Source organism: Salvelinus alpinus, chromosome 30 (assembly GCF_045679555.1).
Source record: "Salvelinus alpinus chromosome 30, SLU_Salpinus.1, whole genome shotgun sequence".
In the NCBI taxonomy this organism is placed as follows: Eukaryota; Metazoa; Chordata; class Actinopteri; order Salmoniformes; family Salmonidae; genus Salvelinus; species Salvelinus alpinus.
In genome coordinates this window covers 36,729,150-36,755,499 of record NC_092115.1, presented here as the reverse complement: position 1 = coordinate 36,755,499, position 26,350 = coordinate 36,729,150, and the positions used below count along the sequence as shown (strand labels likewise).

Here is a 26,350-nt window from a genome sequence, read left to right as displayed (position 1 = left end):
GTGCGTGGTGCTATGTTTGTTGGTTCCAGGTCTGAGGAAGAAGAACCTCTCTCCCAGTGCCGTGGAGACTGAGGTGCGAGGCATCTCTGGCGTCGATTTGTTCGGCGCTTCCGATGCTGTCGTCAAACACGTGCTCGAGGTGAGTCATTGATGTGTTTTGAAAGTAAAGTCGGTGTTTACCCTAGGATGTTTTTCAACAGTGGTGGCAAAGTTAGCGTGGGGGGCGTGGTAGTAGTGGATGTGGTCAATAGTGCGGTTTTAGAGGCCCTCTTGGCCACAGAGACATGTTAGCGTTTTAGAGCAAATTTCCTGCAATTCTACATATTTGCCATGTTTGTTTTATGCTTTGTTCTTATGCAATCTAAGTGACTCAAACATAATAAAATCAATGGGAGCCCCATGCCATTACTTTTTTTAAATATTTTTTTTAGATTAACCCTATCTGTAGTTTTTATTTTGATTGTTAGGTCTCAAAGATTATCTTATTTAAAAAAATCTATAGCTCCATGATATTTTCTACATAATTTATGTCTGGTTTTAGTCATCCATAAAATTAAAGTATTCACACCCCATTACTTTTTCCACATCATGTTGTTACAGCCTGGATTTAAAATGGATTCCATTTCGATTTTTTGTCACTGGCCTACACACAATACCACCTAATGTCAAAGTAGAATAATGTTTGTAGATTTTTTAAACAAATTAATAAAAAATTAGAAGCTAAATTGTCTTGAATCATTAAGATTTCAACCCCTTTGTTCAGGAGTGAAACAAGTCACGTAATATGTTGCATGGACTCACTAGCCCTGTTTCCGTTGGCTCGATTGTAATTATCAATTTCAAGCTGGGCCAGCGCAGCCCATTTTCCCAATTGCTGCCAGCTCGATTAGAATTCGGGCTGGTGATGCCGTTACTATGTAACCACCAGCTGATCACTGCTGGATGCTGTCACCACGTTTAGCTAGCTCGTCTCGGCTTGTTGCTGTTAGCTAGCACATGGACAAGCAGTACTGCAGTAGTCAGACAGGACATGAATTACCACCATAACTGAATCCTTCATTAATTGTTGCATTACACAAACTTTTATGAGAACAGTCAGCCCTCAAATGTTAGCTTGCAAATCGGAGTTGAAACAAGCTATCATATAAAACATGTCATGCCACGGCAAGCAAAGTAGGACTGAAGCTAGCCTGTTGTGCTAGCGACGATGCTAACCTTTCATCTAGCTAACAAGCTAAAAATCCTTGCTAAATGCATAGCTCTGAGTCTGGCTGGCAGTGGCAGGAGTATGGGGTAACGTTAGTAGCATCATGGTGAGGGTGAATACAATTCTTCATCTTGCTAGCTAGCACCATTAGCGAAGCCAGCTGCACATTCACGGCTACCTAGCAAGATTACATAATTTCTCATTTCTGGAGGCAGTGGAAACCCAATTTGAGCTAGCCCACCAAGGCCAGACTAATCCGGGTTGATTTTAAAGTGCCAATGGAAACGTGGCTTCTGTGTGCAATAATAGTGACTTTTGAATGACTACCTCATCTGAGTGAAAAGGAAGCCTGTACATAATAAAACATATTCAAAAACATGTAACACTGCAAAACAAATTGGAAAAGCAATTCACTTTTTGTCCTAAATAAATTATGTTTGTGGCAAATCCAATACATTACTGAGTACCACACTCCATATTTTCAAGCATTGTCTTGGCTGCATCATGTTATGGGTAGGCTTGTAATTGTTAAGGACTGGGGAGTTTTTCAGGATAAGAAACAGAATAGAGCAAAGCACAGGCTAAATCCTAGAGGAAAACCTGGTTGTCTGCTTTCTACCAGACACAGAGAGATGAATTCACCTTTCATCAGGCTAATAACCTAAAACACAAGGCCAAAGCTACACACACACACACTGAATAAAAATATAAATCCACGTAAAGTGTTGGTCCCAGGTTTCATGAACCAGAAAATATGCACATGAAGTTTTTTTTTTTTAAGGCAAGGTTTTTGTAGGTCCTTGTTAATGTGCTTTTCTCCTTTGCCTGTTTCATCAGCATGATCATTACACAGGTGCACCTTGTGCTGTGGACAATAAAAGGCCACTCCTAAAATGTGCAATTTTGTCACATAACACAATGTCACAGATGTCTCAAGTTTTGAGGGAATGTGCAGTTGTCATGCTGACTTTAGAAATGTCCACCAGAGCTGTTGCAAGGTAATTTAATTTTCATTTCTCTACTGTAAGCTGCATCCAACGTCATTTTAGAGAATTCTAAACGGCCTCACAACCGCAGACTGAGGAGTATTTCTGTCTGTAATGTAGCACTTTTTGTGGGGAAAATCTGATTCTGATTGGCTGAGTTGACTCCCCAGTGGGTGGGCCTGGCTCCCAAGTGGGTAGGTCTATGCCATCCCAGGCCCTCCCATGTCTGTGCTCCTGCCCAGTCTTGTGAAATCCATAAATTATAGGCCTAATGAATTTATTTCAATTGACTGATTTCTGTATATGAACTGTAACTCATTAAAATCGTTGAAATTGTTGCATGTTGCGTTTTATTTTTTTTATCTAGATCTCAATATATATCATATATTTTTGTAGTGGCGACAACGATGTAGCTAGGGCATCCCGCTGCTGAAATCTAGGGGAAACACTGAAAGTAGTTGTGGTGTGCCTCAGAATTTTCTATTTACAAGTATCCTATATGCCCGTCTTTGGAGAAGCAGAGCGGTGTGAGCTGAGCAGATCACTGAAATTAATAATATTTTATTGGTAGGCCCTGGAGTTTGTACTGCCCAAGAAAAGCTCTGAGCCATCTGAGGGCCAGTTATGAACCATGTGAGTTTTCTACTCCCTGCAGGGTCACGACCGTGGGGTCAACTGGGCCGCCTTCCATCCCAGCATGCCTCTCATCGTCTCAGGGGCTGACGACCGGCAGGTCAAGATCTGGAGGATGAACGGTGAGTGTGTGTAACTGGAGGATGTATTGTCTTACTATGTACAGTACTTTCAGAAAGTATTCACACCCCTTGACTTTTTTCACATTTTGTTGTTACAGCCTGAATTTTAAATGTATTAAATTTTGATTTTGTGTCGCTGGCCTACACACATCCCCACTCATGTGCAATAATTGTGTTTAACATGATTTTTGAATGCCTACCTCATCTCTGTACTCCACACACAAAATTATTTATAACTTGATTGTCTTACTTTCTCCCACCTCCAGAGTCCAAGGCATGGGAGCTGGACACCTGCAGGGGCCACTACAACAACGTGTCCTGTGCTGTCTTCCACCCCCGCCAGGAGCTCATCCTTTCCAACTCTGAGGACAAGAGCATCCGTGTGTGGGACATGTCCAAGAGGACTGGTGTCCAGACCTTCCGCAGGGACCACGACCGCTTCTGGGTGCTGGGGGCTCACCCCAACCTCAACCTATTTGCTGCCGGTAAGTGACTAACGTGTAATGATAACAATGAATCAAATTGATATGGAGCTTTTTATTGTGCTCAAAGTAGATTACATTGTAAGGCAGATGGAGGTGGTATTCTTGACTCACCACCTATGCAGATGGGCACACATACTGAATATCACTGCACTTAATTTCACTGTCTTTCAGTGACAGTGTGCTGTTGAAGACATTTGTTAATTAGAAGTTGAGTGCGTAACCAGGCTGTTTGTCCTCCAGGTCATGACAGTGGTATGCTGGTTTTTAAGCTTGAGCGTGAGCGTCCGGCCTATGCTGTGTACGGAAACATGCTCTACTACGTCAAGGACCGCTTCCTGCGACAGCTCGACTTCAGCAGCAGCAAGGACACTGCCGTCATGCAGTTGCGCAGGTGTGTGCGTGTGCATGCTCATATAACACTGCGAAGTCTGTATTGTCCTTTAACTGAATTCTGAAGGATGAGACTGACTGCTTGCGATTTTCTAAAAGAATGCGAGAGGTCAGCTGGTTTTGTCATGTGAATTCTAACCACTGTTCTGTTTTTCTACTAGTGGGTCAAAGTTCCCAGTGTTCAGCATGTCTTACAACCCTGCAGAGAATGCTGTCCTGCTCTGCACTGTGAGTCTCGCTCTTAAAACAAACTTGCATGCACATAATAGGTTATACAGTCATGTCCTAAATTATTGGCACCGTTGATTAAGCTGAGCAGAAAAGACTATACAATAAATAATTCAAATACTGAGCTATATTGTGTACTTAAAAAATTGGGAAATGATATCTATTTTATACTAAGACCATGAGAGATTTCGATTTAATGAGTCTTTATTATTTTAATTATTTGTAACCCAGTTTTCATTACCTCACCTTTGCGAGGATAACCGCACTGAGCCTTTTTCGAAAATGTTTTATGGGATTGGAGACAACATTGGGAGGGATCTTAGACCAGACCTCCATACTGAACCTTTCCAGATCCTTGATATCCTTCATCTGTGCTTACGGCAGTGTTGTATGTAGTGCCCGAGACCGGTCTCGAGACCACGACTTATCAATTATGTAGTACAATAGAGAAATCATGCACAAAGTAGCCTATACAATCACAAAGCACGTGAAATATATTCACATGCGCGCTGCACACAGCCTAGTTTCAGCGGAATATATATATATATATATATATATATATATATATATTTTTTTTTTTTCACCTTTATTTAACCAGGTAGGCTAGTTGAGAACAAGTTCTCATTTGCAACTGCGACCTGGCCAAGATAAAGCATAGCAGTGTGAACGGACAACAACACAGAGTTACACATGGAGTAAACAATAAACAAGTCAATAACAGTGTAGAAAAAAAAGAGAATCTATATACAATGTGTGCAAAAGGCATGAGGAGGTAGGCAATAAATCGAATAATTACAATTTAGCAGATTAACACTAGAGTGATAAATCATCAGATGATCATGTGCAAGTAGAGATACTGGTGTGCAAAAGAGCAGAAAAGTAAATAAATAAAAGCAGTATGGGGGGTGGGGTAGGTAAATTGGGTGGGCTATATACCGATGGACTATGTACAGCTGCAGCGCTCGGTTAGCTGCTCGGATAGCAGATGTTTAAAGTTGTTGAGGGAGATAAAAGTCTCCAGCTTCAGAGATTTTTGCAATTCGTTCCAGTCGCAGGCAGCAGAGAACTGGAAGGAAAGGCGTCCAAATGAGGTTTTGGCTTTAGGGATGATCAGTGAGATACACCTGCTGGAGCGCGTGCTACGGGTGGGTGTAGCCATCGTGACCAGTGAACTGAGATAAGGCGGCACTTTACCTAGCATAGCCTTGTAGATGACCTGGAGCCAGTGGGTCTGACGACGAACATGTAGCGAGGGCCAGCCGACTAGGGCATACAGGTCGCAGTGGTGGGTCGTATGAGGTGCTTTAGTAACAAAACGGATGGCACTGGAATATCATCTGCAGGCAGCGAGAGTGTGCAGCTCTCAGCTGGTTTTGGCATGGAGCAGCTCACAGAAGAATGACATCGGTAGCCGGTAGGGTTGGAAAGACGTTTCAACTTATTGGTCCCAGGTTTTCTCCTTTGCCTGTTTCATCAGCATGATCATTACACAGGTGCACCTTGTGCTGTGGACAATAAAAGGCCACTCCTTTTTGCAATTTTGTCACAACACAATGCTGCCACAGATGTCTCAAGTTGAGGGAATGTGCAATTGTCATGCTGACTTTAGAAATGTCCACCAGAGCTGTTGCAAGATAATTTAATTTTAATTTAAAACTGTTTATTTATCATGAGGTAGTTTCTTTTTTTAATTGATCATGATGGTTACGTTCAGGTAAATATACTACACCGATATGGGAGATGATGATCAGCGCTGTCACCCTAAGGCTTTTTAAACCGGATGCTGCTTTAATTATTAGTATTATCATTATTATTATACGTTAGTAAATGCTAACTAAGCCAGCAATGGGTATGCAAACCAGGTATTGGAAAAGCTGAGTCTGAAGTGTTGGTTAGTAGGCTATTTGTGATGCGCAATTGTCATTATGCCTGTTTGCATCAGGGGCGTAGACATGGATGGGCCTTGGTGTGGTGGTTTAAGCATTGTTGTGGACTTAGACATCACCTTTTTTTTCTAGAAAAAGTATTATTTTAGGGAGTGGAAATCTGATCAATCTAAAAAATATTTAAAAAAGAAAAAGGATTTTTCACACAGGGTGCCTTTCCGTATGGGAACTTTTTGGCAAAATTAGAGTATACCCACTTCTACAGACGCCACTGCATAGAGCCGATGGAAAGACAGCAGTCACACACATGATATTAAAGGATAAGCAGTCCATAAACTTGGACATAATAATCCAGTAGGTCCCAGTCATAAGAATACAAAAACACAACCATTTAAGGATTTCCCTGTCGAAATGTACAACTATTACATCACATAGCAAAAAAACATTTCACGTTTAGCACACAAAGTAACCGGTGACCTTAAGTTTACAGTGGAACTGACAGCGTTTTAACTACTTTGCAGATATGAAACAGACAATCATAATATCAGTCAAAAAATATCTAATTCTCTGTATCTGCTACAAAACCAACTTTATAAGATGTTTTAAAAATAGGTTATATTTGACTCCGTGTTCCATGACTTTTGTTGGCAGAATAGATGGATGCAATTCAATGCATGATTCATATAATTCACCAATACATGTCTATTAAATGTCAAAACGCACTGCCGCTTTCCTACTCTGCATCAGTATACGTAATTCCCAAACATTGTAAGAATTGATGAAAAGGTCATTTTCAAGTTATCTAAGTTTAATTCTTCCTGGGGGTGTATATGAACAGATGTTGCTAAAATGCTGTCAGTTCCAATTTAAATGCAACAATATTTCACACACAAGCTATTTTCAAAGAGATGACTAACAACAGGAAGTGCGCTGCAATAAACCCAGTTCCACTCACCAGATGATGATAATTTGAAACTTAACTTCTTGTTTAAAGTTATTCTTGAAAAGAGAGAAGCTAACAAATTAGCAACAACATCCTCTTTGATAACACCTACTGCAGCCGCTACAAACTAGCAGAAAACAAAAGCTAACTAACTAGACCGTGGGGAAACTGCTCGCTATTGCGCAGTGACCTGTTGGCCTTCAAGTTTGTTTTTATAAAAACGGTCCCACTCGGGGCCTCCTGAGTCGAGCAGCGGTCTAAGGTACTGCATCGCAGCGCTAGAGGTGTCACTAGTGTACCTCATTTGCACATGCTGTTTATAGATTTTTCTACTGTATTATTGATTGTATGTTTGTTTATTCCATGTGTAACTCTGTTGTTGTATGTGTCGAACTGCTTTGCTTTATCTTGGCCAGGTCGCAGTTGCAAATGAGAACTTGTTCTCAACTAGCCTACCTGGTTAAATAAAGGTGAAATAAAATAAATAAATGAAACTATAGACCCAGGTTCGATGCCGGGCTGTATCACAACCGGCCATGATTGGGATTCCCATAGGCGGCGCATAATTGGCCCAGCATCGTCCGGGTTAGGGGAGGGTTTGGCAGTTGGGGCTTTATTTGGCTCATCGCGCTCTAGCGACTCCTTGTGGCGGGCTGAGCGCCTGCAGGCTGACCTCGGTCGTCAGTTGAACAGTGTTTCCTCCAACACATTGGTGCGGTTGACTTCCAGATGAAGCGGGCGGGTGTTAAGAAGCGCTGTTTGGCGGGTCATGTTTCGAAGGAAGCATGACTCGACCATTGCCTCCCAAGCCCGTTGGGGAGTTGCAGCGATGAGACAAGTCTCAAACATACAAGTATTATACACCATTTTAAAGATAAACGTCTTGTTAATCCAACCACAGTGTCCGATTTCAAAAATGCTTTATGGCGAAAGCACACCATGCGATTATGTTAGGTCAGCACCTAGTCACAGAAAACCATACAGCCATTTTCCAGCCAAGGAGAGGGCTCACAAAAGTCACAAAAATTAATTACTTGCCTTTGATCTTCATCTGGTGGCACTCCCAGGACTCCATGTTACACAATAAATGTTTGTTTTGTTCGATGATGTCCCTCTTTGTCCAAAAACCTCAGTTTTGTTGGTGCGTTTAGTTCAGTAATCCAAAGGCACAATGCGCGCTCTCAACATCCAGACAAAAAGTCAAAAAAGTACAATAAAAGTTCGTAGAAACATGTCAAACGATGTTTAAAATCAATCCTCAGGTTGTTTTTGTCATAAATAATCAATAATATTTCAACCGGACAATAGCTTCGTCAATAGAAAAGGAGAAACAAGAAAGGCGCGTTCCCGATCACGCGCTGGACTCATGTCTGGAAATTTCCACTGTCCACTCATTGAAAGTGCTGTATCTCCCTCATTTTTCAGAGTAAAAGCCCAAAACTATGCCTAAAGACTGGCCACATGCAGAAGAAGCCATCGAGATCGTGAACTGGGTCCTAAGTCTTTGTATGGTGGATAGGCTTTCAATGGAAAAACAGCCTTTCAAAATAATAGGACTTCCTGGATGGATTTTCCTCAGGTTTTCGCCTGCACTATCAGTTCTGTTATACTCACAGACATTATTTTAACAGTTTTGGAAACTTTAGAGTGTTTTCTATATAAATCTACCAATTATATGCATATCCTAGCTTCTGGGCCTGAGTAGCAGGCAGTTTAATTTGGGCACACTTTTCATCCAAAATTCCGATGCTGCCCCCTACCCTAGTGAAGTTAACAGCTTACTACACAACATACATTTAGTATTACTTTCTTAGCTACCGTATACATATCTCCCTGGCATATTACATAATTTATGCAGCAGCATACAAGACATTTTTGCACTCCCCTTGTTGTGCTGTATTCACTTTAACAGGAAGGTGGCGTGGCGGTCCTTGCGTGGGCAAATTTTGTCATCAAAGTCTGGCATTCTCTGGATTTATGGTGCTTTCAAGACAACTGGGTACTCTGAAAATCATGATGACTTCAGTGATCTTCGGGTCGGAGCTCTAGAAAGTTCCAACTTGCAATTCCGAGTTGGAAGACCGTTCAAAACTTATTTTTCCAGTCTGAGTTCCCAGTGGTCTTGAATGCACTGTAGTCAGATTTCTCAGTTACGAGTTTCCAGTTGTTTTGATCATGGCAGAAGTCATGCTGGATTGACAGCATGGCCAATGTTGAATGTTTATAATTAACTTCTTAGGGCTGCAATCCTGGTAACGGGATCGATATGACAACAGCCAGTGAAAGTGCAGGGCGCCAAATTCAAAAAACAGAAATCTCATAATTAAAATTCCTCAGACATACATGTGTTTTATACCATTTTAAAGGTAATCTTGTTGTTAATCCCACCAAAGTGTCCGATTTCAAATATGCTTTTCAGCGAAAGCACCACAAACGATTGTTAGGTCACATCAAACCACAATAAGCACAGCCATTTTTCCAGCCAAAGATAGGAGTCACAAAAAGAACAAATAGAGATACAATTAATCACTAAGCTTTGATGATCTTCATCAGATGACACTCATAGGACTTCATGTTACACAATACATGTATGTTTTGTTTTGATGAAGTTCATATTTATATTGGCGCGTTACATTCACTAGTTCCCAAAACATCCAGTAATTTTGCATAGCCACATCGTTTCAACAGAAATACTCATCATAAATGTAGATGATAATACAAGTTATACACATGGAATTATAGATATACCTCTCCTTAATGCAACCGCTGTGTCAGATTTCAAAAACTTTACGGAAAAAGAAAACCATGCAATAATCTGAGACGGCGCTCAGAACAATAGTCAAATTAGCAGCCATGTTGGAGTCAACGGAAACCAGAAATTACATGATAAATGTTTCCTTACCTTTGATGATCTACATCAGAATGCAGTCCTAGGAATCCCAGGTCCACAATAAATGCTTGATTTGTTCGATAATGTCCGTTATTTATGTCCAATTAGCTACTTTTGTTAGCGCGTTTGGTAAACAATTCCAAAGTCACGTAGCGCGCTCCCTAAAAGCTGACAAAATGTCCAAAAGTTCAGTAACAGTCAGTAGAAACATATCAAACGATGTATTGAATCAATCTTTAGAATGTTGTTAACATAAATCTTGAATAACGTTCCAACCGGAGAATTACATTGACTTCAGATGAGCGAAGGAACAGAGCTCCCTCTCATGTGAACGTGCATGGTGAAAGCATGGTCAGGTCATGGCAGACTTGACTAATTCCTCTCTCATTCGGCCCCGCTTCACAGTAGAGTCATCAGACAAAGTTCTACAGACTGTTGACATCTAGTGGAAGCCGTAGGAAGTGAAAACTCATTCATATCTTGCTGTAATTTCAATGGGATCTTGGTTGAAAATCGACCAGCCTAATAATTTCTACTTCCTGTTTGGATTTTTCTCAGGTTTTTGCCTGAAATATGAGTTCTGTTATACTCACAGACATAATTCAAACAGTTTTAGAATCTTCAGAGTGTTTTCTATCCAATACTAATAATAATATGCATATATTAGCAACTATGACTGAGGAGCAGGCCGTTTACTCTGGGCACCTCTGTGCACCTTTCATCCAAGCTACTCAATACTACCCCTGCAGCCACAAGAAGTTATTAAGCTTGAGAAAAGAGACATTTAAACCCAGACTTGGCACCACACACCCTCTCCACTGAATAGCAGGCTAGTGATTGCTTTACAATGCTTTGTTAGCCACTGATTCCTTCCAAACCACTCATTGTTGATTTTGCGATTTCTAACTTGTTGTGTAACGTTTAATGTCCTATGGCCGATGAGCACCGATGCGTTTTATCTTCATTATTTCTCTTAATATGACAAGGATTGAAAAATATTTACCAGTAGATTGTCGACTTGATTCATGATGATGACTGCTAGTTAAGATTTTGAAAGTATGGACTGATCATATCAACATCAATCAAAGCTACTGTAGATCTGATTTGATGTCATTTTATCTGTGGCCAATGACCTTGAGCCTTCTTGGATGGGCACTTCTAATGTAACTATGGCAGCACACAAGGGGCTTGAATTATCGAGCTCTGCCCTTAGATTTTGCAGTGACGTAGTGTCCCCATGAGTGACAGAACACTGAGCCAATCATGGCGCAACTAGAGAACATTACCAACCCCTACGCTCCTTATTTTCCGCTGGCTGCCCCACCACAGAAAGCACAGAGCTAGGCTGAAACACCTGCATTTTGGAGCTGCCTTACTGATGTGACCTGTATTAATGCCAAAATAACATGCAAACGGGTACACCAAAAAATATGATTTATTTTGTATTATTTTAGCTAAACAGGTGGGGCGCTCGTCATGGTCAAGTCATATTGGCAAAGTTGTTGTGAAAATGGGGAGCAGTATGTCTGTTATAAAAAAAGATGTTCTGAGTTTTTGATTCAAATCAACTAGATGTTCCAAAGGTCTGCATCAATGGCTTGTAGGCTATGTGTGGAAGCCAGGAGATGCTAAATGTGTTTGTTAGTTAATGGTCAATTACCGTGAGACTGGCAGTAATTTGCTTGACAATCACTGGCTGACAAAATGTCATGACTGCCACAGCCCTAGGCTTTACTGTCATATAGCACAATGTTTTATGGGTACATAATCATGATAGGACAAAGGTTGACCTCACCCAAACCTACATTCAACAAATGTAAATGCCACTTGGCTTGAAACCGGTGCTATGTTCAGATGAGCCCTTTGGCCACGCACACGCAATTGTATTATTTATTTGATAGTCTTTTTTACTAATCTTTATCAAGGTTGCCAATCATTTTGGACCTGACTGTACTTACACATACAGTGCATTCAAGTATTCACACCCCTTGACCTTTTACAATTTGTTTTTTTACAGCCTGAATTTAAAGTGGATTAAATTTAGTTTAGTCACTGGCCTACACATAATGCCCCATAATGTCAATGAAATTATTATTATTTTATAAAATAATTAATTACAAATGAAAAGCTGCGTTCCACCAGACACTGAGAGATTAATTCACTTTTCAGCAGGACAATAACCTAAAACACAAGGCCAAATCTACACTGGAGATGCTTACCAAGAACACTGTGAATGTTCTTGAGTTGCCGAGTTACAGTTTTGACTTAAATCTGCTTAAAAATCTATGGGAAGACCTGAAAATGGTTGTCTAGCAATGATTAAAAACCAATTTGACAGAGCTTGAAGAATTTTGTAAAGAATAAATGGCAAATGTTGCACAATCCAGGTGTGGAAAGCTCTTTGAGACTTACCCAGAAAGACTCACAGCTGTAATCGCTGCCAAAGGTGATGTATTGACTCAAGGGGTTGAATACTTAATCACAATATTTGTTTTTCATAAATTATAACATTTGTGTAAAAAAAAAAATCTTCCATTTTGCCATTATTTTGTGTAACTTGTTGACAAAAAAATGACAATTACATCCATTTAATCCCATTTTGTAACACAACAAAATGTGGAAAAAGTCAAGGGATGTGAATACTTTCTGAAGGTACTGTACATACTCATCATTTAGACACTTTATTTAGTTGTTGAAAATGTATTGACGTGTCTCTTCTATTGCAGAGGGCAACTAACCTGGAGAACAGCACCTATGACTTGTACTCCATCCCCAAAGAGAGCGACTCTCAGAATCCAGATGGTAAAACTACACTCTTTTTCTCTCTTTTAACGAGACGACATCTGTCAAATGTGAATGGATTTCTAATTTCATATCTTGCTTTTTAGATGATTTAATAACCCCACTAAACCCATGTTAATTCTTTGTCCCCCTCCTGCAGCTCCTGAGGGGAAGAGGTCTTCTGGTCTGACCGCAGTCTGGGTCGCCAGGAACAGGTTCGCTGTTCTGGACCGCATGCACTCGGTAAGTGTGTGTGTGCGCATGATTAAATGGCATGTATTGTCTGGACCAATGGCTGTAGTTATTCTAAATATGGTTACAGTACAGTTAAGAGGTCAGAGGATGACTATAGTAATGATGGTGAACCCTGCTCTACCTCCAGCTGCTGATCAAGAACCTGAAGAATGAGATTGTGAAGAAGGTACAGGTACCTAGCTGTGAGGAGATCTTCTATGCCGGGACGGGCTCCCTGCTGCTGCGCGACGCAGACGGAGTCACCCTCTTTGACGTGCAGCAAAAACGCTCGCTGGCTACCGTGAAGATCGCCAAGGTCAAGTATGTGGTCTGGAGCGCCGACACCAGCCACGTGGCCCTGCTGGCTAAACACGGTATGTACTGAACACACCCTAAACACACATCTTATCTGTCTTTTCATCTCTGTTTTGCTGCCAAGATTTTCTCCATACTAGTTGTTTTTCCAACCTTTCACAGATTCTCTCTCTCTCTACCTGTTGTCAACAACCTATCCCAAATGTACACCCTATCTAGCTGTTCACTCGCTTTCTAGTACCCCCAGATGTTAGCCTTTACCTGTTAATAAACCTGATTGTCTGCTTGCCCCGGCAGCCATTATGATCTGCAACAGGAAGCTGGAGAGTCTGTGCAGCATCCATGAGAACATCCGTGTGAAGAGTGGAGCCTGGGATGAGAGTGGAGTCTTCATCTACACCACCTCCAACCACATCAAATACGCCCTCACCTCAGGGTAAAGACACACCACTACTGCACAAGACACCGCTCTAGTGATGAGTTTGAGAGAGGAGAGCAGTATCCAACTTTTCTAATCACACTCCACTCCTCTTTCTGTAGTGATCATGGTATCATCCGGACTCTGGATCTGCCCATCTACGTGACCCGGGTCAGAGGCAACAGTGTCTATTGTCTTGACCGTGAGTGCAGGCCCCGCGTGCTGAACATTGACCCTACGGAGTACCGCTTCAAACTGGCCCTGGTCAACCGCAAATATGAGGAGGTGAGGAGGAGGTCATTTGATGCTCCTTCTCTCTTTTCCCTTTCTGGAGTTACTTTTTGACTGACTTTGTTTGACTGACTTTGTTTGACCCCTGACCTCCTACAGGTGCTGCACATGGTGCGTAACGCCAAGCTGGTTGGCCAGTCCATCATCGCCTACCTGCAGAAGAAGGGCTATCCGGAGGTGGCCCTGCACTTCGTCAAGGATGAAAAGACCCGCTTCAGTCTGGCTTTGGAGTGTGGAAACATTGAGGTGAGTTTGAGACCCCAGGTTTCATTCAACATCTCTGAGAGGACCGTCTGTGTGAAACACTGTGTGGTGTAATTTGCCCTCCGATCCTGTAGGTGGCGTTGGAGGCCGCCAAGGCTCTGGATGAGAGGGGCTGCTGGGAGCGGCTGGGCGAGGCGGCGCTGCTGCAGGGTCACCACCAGGTCGTGGAAATGTGCTACCAGAGGACCAAGAACTTCGACAAGCTCACCTTCCTCTACCTCATCACCGGCAACCTGGCCAAGCTCCGCAAGATGATGAAGATAGGTTAGACAGATAGAGGAGTGTGTTTTGTTTCAGACCAATAGTGCCTGCGTTTGTCAGAGTTGTTTGACTGACAAGTGTTTGATCACTGTGTTGCAGCTGAGATCAGAAAGGATATGAGTGGACACTACCAGGGTGCTCTGTATCTGGGGGACGTCAGCGAGAGAGTCCGCATCCTGAAGAACTGTGGCCAGAGTGAGTCTTCTTAAATGAACACACACCTCTTACTCTCTCTTTCCAGCTCCCTCAATATTTCTGACATGGGACTCTTGTTTGTGGTGCTTTTGGTCTAAACTGCTTGTCTGTTAACTCTGGCTGTCTTCCATTTGTAGAGTCACTGGCATATCTGACTGCTGCCACCCACGGGATGGACGAAGAAGCGGAAGCACTGAAAGAGACCTTTGACCCAGAAAAGGACACTGTCCCTGAGGTGGACCCCAATGCCCAGCTGCTGCAGCCACCACCTCCCATCAACCCCCTGGATACCAACTGGCCCCTGCTCACTGTGTCCAAGGGCTTCTTCGAGGGAGCCATTGCAGCCAAGGGTGAGTCCCCTGCCCGAACAGCACATTTTGTGTTAGCCATTTGGGACTAGCCTGCGGTAGTGTATTGTGTCGTGTCAGCATATTTGTTGTGTAGAGTTGTTACATTCGTTTTTTTATTGTGTGTGTTGCAGGGAAGGCTGGTCAGATGGCTGCAGACATGGATGTTGATGCCCCAGGAGGAGAGGGCTGGGGAGAGGACGCAGAGCTTCAGCTGGACGAGGGTGAGTCCTTCTCAAAAAATCCTTAAATGAGGTGACAAGACTTTAGATTGGCACTATCTTACCCCATCTCTTTCTATGTTCCTCTCATTTATCTCCTCTCTCTTTTATTTATTTGTATAATTTTTTAGGGGGTAGATCAGCTTTAATATTGCAGATATTTTGTAGCTTCCATCAATGTAGTTTTCTGCATCACTTCCAATCCCCCATATATTTTTTTGCAAATATACAGTACCAGTCAAAAGTTTGGACACACCTACTCATTCAATGTTTTTTTCTTTATTTTGACTATTTTCTACATTGTAGAAAATAGTGAAGACATCAAAACTATGAAATAACACATATGGAATCATGTAGTAACCAAAAAAGTGTTAAACAAATCAAAATATGTTATTTTAGATTCTTCAAAGAAGCCACCCTTGCCTTGAGGACACTTTTTTTGGTTACTACATGATTCTATGTGTTATTTTATAGTTTTGATGTCTTCACTATAATTCTACAATGTAGAAAATAGTCCAAATATAGAAAAACCCTTGACTGAGTAGGTGTTCTAAAACTTTTTACCGGTAGTGTATGTTTTACAGACACAGTATGTTTTACACTAGTTATCTTGTTATTAGTTGTCATTATTCCCAACCTTAAGCTTCATTCAACCCCTCCCATCTATCTCTTAACACCATCCATATTGGATTTCTATTTGACATCTCTCTCTCTCCATCAGATGGTTTCATGGATGCCCAGGATGGATTAGGGGAGGAAGGAGGTGCCACGAAGGAGGAGGGAGGAGGCTGGGAGGTAGAGGAGGATCTGGACCTGCCTCCAGAGCTGGTGAGATGATTCTCTTCTTTAACATGAAATCTCCACTCTTTGGTTTAGCAGGACTCATAGCATGACTGATGACTAGTCAGTCTGAGAATGTTGTATCTTCTCTCTCCCACTAGGAGTTGCCAGCTGGTGCCGGAGTAGGGGCTGAAGATGGTTTCTTTGTCCCTCCTACCAAGGGCATGAGCCCCACTCAACTGTGGTGCAACAACTCCCAGCTCCCTGTGGACCACGTCCTGGCTGGTTCCTTTGAGACTGCCATGAGGGTAATCTCTCTCTCTCTCTCTCTCTCACTCTCTCACTCTCTCACTCTCTCTCTCACTCACTCACTCACTCACATACACACATGCCTTTTATACAGGTTTATACTTTATACTAGTCTCTCTCTCTTTCTCTACTTTTCAGTTGCTCCATGACCAGGTTGGAGTGGTGCAGTTCGGGCCCTATAAGCAGCTGTTCATGCAGACTCTATCCCGCGGGAGGACATGCTACCTGGGCCTGCCGTCTCTGCCCTGCCTGCGTGGCAACCCGCAGAGGAACTGGAAGGACTGTGGGGCCAAGCAGGGGCTGCCCGCTGTGGGTCTTCGTCTCTCAGATCTCATTGCCCGCCTGCAGCAGTGCTACCAGCTCACCACTGCCGGCCGCTTCGAGGAGGGCGTTGAACGCTTCCGCACCATCCTGCTGTCTGTGCCACTGCTGGTGGTCGACAACAAGCAGGAGATCGCAGAGGTACGTAGACTTGTTTAGACTAAGGTTAATCAAGTGTGGGCCTGGTGGTATTTAGTGGTGATAACCTGATTGAGGTCACTGTCTTTTAGGCTCAGCAGCTGATCACAATCTGCAGAGAATACATTGTTGGCCTCACCATGGAAACGGAAAGGAAAAAGTTGCCTAAAGACACATTAGACCAGCAGAAGAGGCTGTGTGAGGTATTGTCATTGTGTTTCTTATCTACTTCCCAACTGAACCATTAGTCCGCAATCTCCCTATTCACTGAGGAGCTCACTACCCATTGATCCTTTTTTAAAGATTGTATGTGTTGTTTTTCCCAGATGGCAGCTTACTTCACCCACTGCAGTCTCCAGCCAGTCCACATGGTCCTTGTCTTACGTACAGCACTAAATCTATTCTTTAAACTGAAGAACTTCAAGACAGCTGCCAGTTTTGCCCGTCGTCTGCTTGAACTAGGACCCAAACCAGAGGTGGCACAGCAGGTAACAAAGTGTGTGTGTGTGTGTGTGTACTATGTCCCTTTATACACATGCAATTATTTCTATATATTCACTGTCTCTTACCTTCTCCATCTCTGTATTAAAGACACGCAAGATCTTGGCAGCATGCGAGAAGACGCTGACAGATGCCCACCAGCTGAACTACGACCCCCACAATCCATTTGACCTGTGCGCTGCCTCGTACACGCCCCTGTACCGTGGACGCCCAGTGGAGAAGTGCCCCCTCTCTGGGGCCTGCTATTGCCCCCCCTACAAGGGCCAGGTCTGCAGGGTCACACAGGTCAGTCAAGAGAACAGCCCTACTGTGTTGTCATGTACAGAATGCCCCTCTTTGATATGAAGTTGTATTAATTGCTTTGTAACTGAGTGTTAAAACATATTTTAGATGTCCTCTTCCGTCAGTGATATCGCTGACCGTTAACCTTCTTGTTTCCAAGGTGACTGAGATCGGAAAGGATGTGATTGGTCTGCGTGTCAGCCCTCTGCAGTTTCGTTAGAGGACGTGAAAAGGACCAGGAATGGGGAAGAACAACATTGATCCATTAAGCGAAACACATCCACACTTTATTCTATATACACCGTTTCTTTCTTGGATTAGATAGAAGAAAACATGATTAATGAGAGAGAGAAGGGTTGGTAGGGTGACATACGATTTATTGGTGAGCAAATGTTATTTTGATGTTAAGCCTTTTTATGTTTCTGACTGTGACTGCCTGCTTTACCTTTCCTGTGATGCTGTACTTGTGAGTGTTATATCATCTCTGCTCCAATTGTTGTTTTATTAGAACCCTACTAGACAAACCTGTCCGTCTCTTTCTGACCTGTAAGCCCCATAAAATGAATAATACAAAATGAACATCACTGCTTTGTGTAACTTGTTAAATATAATAAAAGCTCTACTACTAATATGTTGGTGAACAATTCTGTAATTTCACAAGTGTCATTCTAGCTCGTTTCAAGTCCTGGTTTTCAAACATGGACACCCCAAACAATGCTTTGAAAGCTCTGGATCAAAGTCATGTTCTGCTAATGTTGCAAGTACAACATGAAAGGGACAAATTGGTGCAAATAAAATACAAAATGGCACAACATTAAATATAATTTCTTCCTTTTCCCCCAGAGGAACAGGTTGAATCATTCATATGTAGAAATCATTGCCATTGTATCATTTTGAGGAACCATCTTGGGAGTTTTCAATGTGTATTTTTGGTAATAGAATGCATACCAGCGATTGGATATGCCTTTTAAACAATGGAGGACGGCTCCATTGGCTGGAACAGAGCGAATGGAATGCCATTGCCGTGTCTTTGGCTATGCCGGATTAAGTGATATGACATGCTATTCTATAAAATAATTTCTCTGTAATTAATATTACCGGATTAGCTAATCAGGTAAATGTAATAAACTAGAAAGTCGTGGCACCACGAAAGAATGTTTATAGAGCTGTTATCTTCCGAATAAACTCTTAAAGACCCAGTAATCTTTTACATCAGTAGCAGTCAATATTTAATCATCACTTTATTCAGTCTCATCTGAAAGTTGTAAATTCATGGTTATCTTCACGAACCCTGGCTAACAAGTTGAATCAGCAATACAACATTTGGTTAAATTATTTATTTACTAAATACCTAAATAATCACACAGAATTACATCTACACAGAATGGATCATACATTGATTACAAATTATGTCAAAGGAAAACGTCCCTGGCGGACGGAACAGATATGACGTCTGGTTACACAAAGAAAGGGGGTTTGGGTTTTGAATGGAAGAGCGGGAAGACTGAGGAACAAAAATATTTTGTGTCTCTATTGGGCCGTAGGCAGCTATGCTATCGTAAATACAGTATCTTATGAATTCTAAATAACCGCCCATTTGAAAAAGGAAAATGCAATAAATATTTGCTCTGAGCTGCGCTTCGGTAGATTGGTCGTAGATAGATGGCCGGGTTGTCCAGCATGGAAGAATGTCTAGTGGTGAACTGGAGCGTGGTAGAATGGATACTCTGTCCGTCCTCTCCTAGGCCATGTTTACAGCTGCTGTTGCTAACGCAACGGCTAGGAGGTATCACTTTAGTGAATAAGAGTTCAAAGTTCATACCATACTTTTAAGCTCGTGCTATATTCTGGCTGGTATAGTCGAAATTCATCCTTCGGCGTGTCGATCGTCACATTGAACACGATGCTAATTTCGTTAGGTTATTATCTGAGCCCTTTAACGTAGGACCGTTGTCCTCACGTCCCCGGAACAGGAAGTTGAATTTTCGTCAACGGGTTTATATAGTGGTGAAAGAAGGGCGTGTTTCATAGTTTACAATCCATGTTTGTTCACTTGGGCGGGGCCTCTGAGTGAGCAGAGTGGTGTTCTTATGACAAACCGTTCTCTCATTAAGAAGCTAAAAATTACATTTAATCTTTTCACAAATAGTTTCATATTTAAACATTTAAATTGCACAACAATTCCATGTGAATCTGATAACTAGAATGTGTAGATGCTCCAAGATAGTTTATGTCGTCCTATCATCAGTAATCATGTCTGACGCCAACTGATCTGACATCATATTCATTAAGTACCAACGCATATTTTCAACTGGTTGGATTACCGAAATATGGTTCCGTTTCCCACCTTTTGATGTTCCCAGAATCTCTATGTTAACAAAGGGCTTTTCAAGAGTCAACTCTATAAAGTAGAGAAAGATAAAAGGGGGGGGGTGAGGTATTTATGGGGGTCATAAACCTCCCCCATCAGGCCAACGTCATGACACCATCAAACCATGTATTTGATACCATTCTACTCATTCTGCTCCAGCCACTACCATGAGCCTTGTCCTCCCCATCAACCTCCTGTACTTTTAAAGTACGATTTTTGAATATTAGAAATGTATTAAACTGCTTTATCAAGGCTTGTCTGTGTTCACTACCATTTTGAAGACTGGGCAGCCTTGTTGTGCGCAACCGGTTCTTGCAAAAAACATTCTCTATTCAGGCTGCAAAGGCTTTGATTTCTATACTATACTGAACAAAAATGTATGCAACATGCAGCAATTTCAAAGATTTTACTGAGTTACAGTTCATAGAAGGAAATCGGTCAATTGAAATAAATGAATTAGGCCCTAATCTATGGATTTCACATGACTGGGCAGGGGTGCAGCCATGGGTGGGCCTGAGAGGGCATAGGCTGACCCGCTAGGGAGCCAGGCCCACTCACGGCAGAGCCAGGTCCAGCCTATCAGATTTAACCCACAAAATGGCTTTATTACAGACAGAAATACTCCTCAGTTTCATCAGCTGTCTGGGTGGTTGTTCTCAGACGATCCCGCAGGTGAGGAAGCTAGATATGGCGGTCCTAGGCTGGAGTGGTTACACGTGATCTGCGGTTGTGAGGACGGTTGGACGTAATGCCAAATTCTCTAAAATTAAGTTGGAGGAGGCTTATGGTTGAGAAAACTGCACAACTTCTAACAAGGCACACCTGATAATTGATATGCGTTCCAGGTGACTACCTCATGAAGCTGGTTGAGAGAATGCCAAGTGTGCAAAGCTGTCAACAAGGCAAAGGGTGGCTACTTTGAAGAATCTCAAATATGAAATATATTTCAATTTAACACTTTTTTGGTTACTACATGATTCCAAATGTGTTATTTCATAGTTTTGATGTCTTCACTCTAATTTTACAATGTAGAAAATAGTAAAAAAAATTAAGAAAAACCCTTGAATGAGTAGGTGTTCTAAAACTTTTGTCCGGTAGTGTGGCTACCTCAATTACTTTGTACACCTGCACATCGACTCGGTACTGGTACTCCATGTATATAGTCATGTTATTTTTTCCTTGTTATTGTTATTCATTATTCACTGTGTATTTATTCCTCAGGTGACTGTTTTTATTATTATAATTGTTTTATCTTTATTTTTAACTCTGCATTGTTGGAAAAGGACCCGTAAAGTAAGCATTTTTACACCTGTTATTTACCAAGCATGTGACAAATAAAATTGGATTACATTTTTTGTGTGTGTGAGACAAAGCTAGAGATTTTACTCATCCCAAAATCTTTCCACGAAATGAGGAATTTTTCCCTGGAAGTTAATGAATTTGGTCAACAAAAAACTGAATTGCTAATTTGCTAAATTAGGCGTATTTGACCGAATATAAGTTTTGTAATCGTTAGGTTCCTGTGGGCAAAATGAATGGGTATAGAATAAGGTTTAGGAATAAACGTTGAAAATACGGTCTGAGGTTAACACAAGTTTAAGAGATCTTATATGATTTTTAGATGAGATAATATCAGTCAGTTAACATGACCTTCATGGAATATGAAGCCTTCATGTGCGTTATGTTTTTTCACAAAATTCACAAAAAAAGTGACAGTAGCTGATTAAGATTATCACATAGAACAAAACGCACAAGATCTCCTAAGCCTGTCTTTACCACAGACCTTATTTTCTGTGTTTATCCAAAAACTCCATACATTTTCCCATACGTTTTGGTGGAGTTAGTGCCCAAAAAAAGACACCATTACTATTGCTCTCTATAGCCATTGAGGGCTCCCACCATTTTAAAGTAGTCAACTGTGTGCCGATTCCGATGAGTTGGGACCAATCAGCCAATGAAGAAGAAAATGGACTTCTTTAAAATGAAGATTGCCTCAATGGCGCAGCCAATGCTGTCACAGACACTATAATGGCACAGTTCCAAAGATGAGTCCTCTATCTATTTCTATGGCTTGTTGGTCACATTCGTATCTGCCCTATCATTGGCTAGAATGGTCCCACCTAATCTCGTCTCCTCCTGCCTGCCTTCCATCTTTGAGGACATGTGTTTCCATTGTTAGAACAGTCACATATATATCTTGTCAATATAATACACAATCTTTGCTTGTAGTAGACAGCGTCTCTTCACTATCAGTTGAAGCAGCATACTCAAACTAACATTGAAAAACATCCGAGCTTGCGAACGAAACAATGTAAATAGCAAATAAACACGATGACAAACTCTCACTTTATAGACTTTCGAGTTTTACGTCTGCACACAGCGCAAAAATGAATCTATCAGCACTTAACTCACATTGAGCACAGCTCCCCAGTCAGGCAGTGTTGCTGCACATCCATGAAACAAAACGTAAGAAATACTTTGAAATCAGCTACTGCAGCATTTTTCTGATATAAATTGCAACTGACATGTGCTCATTATTGACTTCTGACTATATTTTGATTCGCAAATGTAATGCTCTCACTGTAGAGCCCTGCAAATTGACCACCCGCCAACATGGCTGGAGAAACATTCTTACCCGCCAATACCTAAATCTACCTGCATTTGCCCTAGTAGTGTTGCAGTAAAAGGGAGGTTCCTTCTACTCAGGAGAACTTCTAGTTTCCAAATCCACAGAGGTTGCCCCCCCCCCTATAAATTATATAGATATTTGTGCTCATTTTCGCTCTAAATATTCATTTACAAAGTGTACAGGGCAGGACTCTTATTCTGAAACGTTCCAAAAATCCGTTACCCGAAGGTACTTAGTTATTCTTGCCTGCTTCACACATTGTCTTGGAGCGTGAAGTCACGAGCTATACTTGTCGGCTACTGCGAAGCAACATGGCGGTGACAAAGGCCCTGGTGTTCCGTAGAAAGCCTAGGTAAATTACGATCGCAAAAACGGTCCCCCCCAAACAATTTGGCGGCCGTTTGGGATCTAAAATCTGTTTATTATGATCAAGTTCGATCACAACAGTGAATTATTTTAAAGTTCGCTACAAATCGAGTTATTTCATTGAATAGTGATCCATAATGACTATATAAAATACAGTACAGAAACTGCTTCTCCAACAGACATCCCCAATCACACTTCTAGGCGATGTCATGGCGACGTTGGCTAACAAAGCACATGCGTAGAAACGGTCTCTCGCGCCAAACTGCGCATGTCAATCCGTCAAATAAAAGGCACTCCTTCAATATAAAGCTAAAAAGCTGTTTTTGACGAAAATGGAAACATGTCAGTTTGTCATTTTCTCGAGATTGGAGTAATAACATGTTTAGCTACCTAAGACATTGGCTCGAATCTAGGTTGTGGCATTAGATTTCGAGAAAATGTACAACTAAGGAATAATTTTTTACTTCTCTCCTTTACTTCTGAAACCCCCAAATTCCGGTGTGGTCGGCTTGGTTTGTTTCAGAAGCGTGCCCGGAAGTCTCGCGATGTTGCACCTCTATGTTTAGAAATTCTGTGGCATGACCTTTACAACAACCATGTGATCAAAGGTCATAAACGTTCGACTGTTGTCGACTGGAAATTTCTATCATTGATTAATATCAATGCATGTTTACTGTTTTGGGTGGATGACTATTGAGAGCTTATATACATCTTTATCCTTACAATGTATTTACATAGGCCTACATCCAAATGTCTAACATCCAAATGTCTAACATAAATAAATGAAATATCCTCCTTGTGACAATATAGCTAATGTATTTATCTAGATGTTACTTCAATGTTGTGTCCCATGTTATAGCCTAAAGTTTGTCTTGCCAGTAATATTGTTGTTACAAAACAAATTCAAATGTGTTGATTGTCTATTAGGTGTGAATAAAATGTAATACATGTTGTAGGCTACACAAGGGTTATTGTAGGGGGTTTCTACACTGGTAATTTTAGAGGCTTAATCTGTGTCCGGGAAACCGTCCCTTAATGAGCAAGTACCGCAGACACCCGCCGTGAGGTCAATACCAAGTGCATTTGACTGCTTGGCATATTGCCTGGCATATTGTTTACCTTATGTGAACTGATGTACGTGTATAGTCTAATCCTTTTCTGCACTGTGATTATTTTGTCCTTCATGTGATTGAATCAAATTCTGTTCTTTACTTGCTTACTGACAAAAGCAACTTAAAGATTGAGAATTAAAGAAATAAACTGCAGGCTGTAGTAATGCTGACATGCTATCAATTACCATACATGCAATCACATCTGTTACAATTCCATGTTGCACGATCACAAATAATAATTAGGACGGTACAAGGGCATGGCATCAAATAACATTTTATTGGTCGAGTACACATATTTTACAGATGTTATCGCAGGTGCAGCGAAATGCTTATGTTTCTAGCTCCAACAGTGCAGTAACACCTAACAATACACACACAAATCCCCCCTCAAAAAAGAAAGGAATTAACAAATATCAGAATCCGGAATATAAATATTTGTATTTATTTATTTCACCATTATTTAACTAGGTAGGCCACTTGAGAACAAGTTCTCATTTACAACTGTGACCTGGCCAAGATAAAGCAAAGTAGTTCGACAAAAACAACACAGAGTTACACATAAACAAACGTACAGTCAGTAACACAATAGAAAAATCTATGTACAGTGTGTGCGAATGTAGAAGATTAGGGAGGTAAGGCAATAAATAGGCCATAGAGGATAAATAATTACAGTTTAGCATTAACACTGGAGTGATAGATGTGCAGATGATGATGTGCAAGTAGAGATACTGGGATGCAAAAGAGCAAAAAGATAAATAACAATATGGGGATGAGGTAGTTGGGTGTGCTATTTACAGATTGGCTGTGTACAGGTACAGTGATCGGTAAGATGCTCTGACAGCTGATGCTTAAAGTTAGTGAGGGAGATATAAGTCTCCAGCTTCAGTGATTTTTGCAATTCGTTCCAGTCATTGGCAGAAGAGAGCTGGAAGGAAAGGAGGTGTTGATCAGAGAATCACCAGCAGCAAGAGCGACATCATTGATATATCAGAGTCGGCCCGAGAATTGAACCCTGTGGCACTCCCATAGAGACTGCCAGAGGTCCGGACAACAGGCCCTCTGAATTGACACACTGAATTCTATCTGAGAAGTAGTTGGTGAACCAGGCGAGGCAGTCATTTGAGAAAGCAAGGCTATTGAGTCTGCCGATAAGAATGCGGTGATTGACAGAGTCGAAAGCCTTGGCCAGGTCGATGAAGACGGCTGCACAGTACTGTCTTTTATTGATGGCGGTCATGAAATTGTTTAGGACCTTGAGCGTGGCTGAGGTGCACCCATGACCAGCTCGGAAAACAGATTGCATAACGGAGAAGGTACGGTGGGATTTGAAATGGTCGGTGATCTGTTTGTTAACTTGGCTTTCAAAGATTTTAGAAAGGCAGGGCAGGATGGATATAGGTCTATAGCAGTTTGGGTCTAGAGTGTCTCCCCCTTTGAAGAGGGGGATGACCGCGGCAGCATTTCAATCTTTGGGGATCTCAGACGATACGAAAGAGAGGTTGAACAGGCTAGTAGTAGGGGTTGGAACAATTTCGGCAGATAATTTTAGAACGACAGGGTCCAGATTGTCTAGCCCAGCTAATTTGTAGGGGTCCAGATTTTGCAGCTCTTTCAGAACATCAGCTGTCTGGATTTGGGTGAAGGAGAAACGGGGGAAGGGGGGGGGGGCTTGGGCAAGTTGCTGCAGGGGGTGCATCGCTGTTGGCCCGGGGTATGGGTAGACAGGTGGAAAGCATGGCCAGCCGTAGAAAAATGCTTATTGAAATTCTCGATTATCGTAGATTTATCCTGGGTGACAGTGTTTCCTAGCCTCAGTGCAGTGGGCAGCTGGGAGGAGGTGCTCTTAAATATACTGTATACAGTGGAATCTGAAAGTATTCAGACCCCTTCACTTTTTCCACATTTTGTTACGTTACAGCCTTATTCTAAACTGGATGTAATTGCTTTTTCCTCATCAATCTACACACAATTTTTGCAAATGTTAAAAGAACTGAAATATCACATATACATAAGTATTCAGACCCTTTAGTTGAAGCACCTTTGGCAGCGATTATAGCCTTGAGTCTTTTTGGGTATGACGCTACAAGATTGGCACACATATATTTGGGGAGTTTCTCCCATTCTTCTCTGCAGATCCTTTCAAGCTCTGTCAGGTTGGATGGGGAGCGTCGATGCACAGCTATTTGCATGTCTCTCCAAAGATGTTTGATCGGGTTCAAATCCAAGCTCTGGCTGGGCCACTCAAGGACTTTCAGAGACTTGTCCCAAGGCCACTCTTGCGTTGTCTTGGTTGTGTGCTTAGGGTCATTGTCCTGTTGGAAGGTGAACCTTCGCCCCAGTCTGATGTCCTGAGCGCCCTGGAGCAGGTTTTCATCAAGGATCTCACTGTACTTTTCTCCGATCACCTTTTCTTCGATCCTGACTAGTTTCCCAGTCCCTGCCGC

The 26,350-nt window shown here is 41.8% G+C and overlaps 1 protein-coding gene across 1 annotated transcript in view; it reads left to right on the top strand.

Annotated features, from left to right (window-relative positions):
* LOC139560466 (coatomer subunit alpha-like) overlaps positions 1–18,057 on the top strand; it is a 28,564-nt gene extending 10,507 nt beyond the window's left edge. Inside the window, exons 7-28 of the mRNA XM_071377273.1 lie at positions 30–139; positions 2,849–2,948; positions 3,215–3,433; positions 3,674–3,824; positions 3,985–4,051; positions 12,497–12,572; positions 12,712–12,794; positions 12,934–13,159; positions 13,398–13,536; positions 13,641–13,803; positions 13,909–14,055; positions 14,148–14,337; positions 14,434–14,529; positions 14,667–14,879; positions 15,011–15,100; positions 15,819–15,925; positions 16,039–16,185; positions 16,325–16,648; positions 16,738–16,848; positions 16,972–17,133; positions 17,237–17,431; positions 17,589–18,057. Of these exons, the coding sequence (XP_071233374.1) occupies positions 30–139; positions 2,849–2,948; positions 3,215–3,433; positions 3,674–3,824; positions 3,985–4,051; positions 12,497–12,572; positions 12,712–12,794; positions 12,934–13,159; positions 13,398–13,536; positions 13,641–13,803; positions 13,909–14,055; positions 14,148–14,337; positions 14,434–14,529; positions 14,667–14,879; positions 15,011–15,100; positions 15,819–15,925; positions 16,039–16,185; positions 16,325–16,648; positions 16,738–16,848; positions 16,972–17,133; positions 17,237–17,431; positions 17,589–17,648 (3,176 nt within the window). The 3' untranslated portion in view covers positions 17,649–18,057. The remainder of the gene's footprint in view (positions 1–29; positions 140–2,848; positions 2,949–3,214; positions 3,434–3,673; positions 3,825–3,984; positions 4,052–12,496; positions 12,573–12,711; positions 12,795–12,933; positions 13,160–13,397; positions 13,537–13,640; positions 13,804–13,908; positions 14,056–14,147; positions 14,338–14,433; positions 14,530–14,666; positions 14,880–15,010; positions 15,101–15,818; positions 15,926–16,038; positions 16,186–16,324; positions 16,649–16,737; positions 16,849–16,971; positions 17,134–17,236; positions 17,432–17,588) is intronic.
* The last annotated feature ends 8,293 nt before the right edge of the window (positions 18,058–26,350 follow it).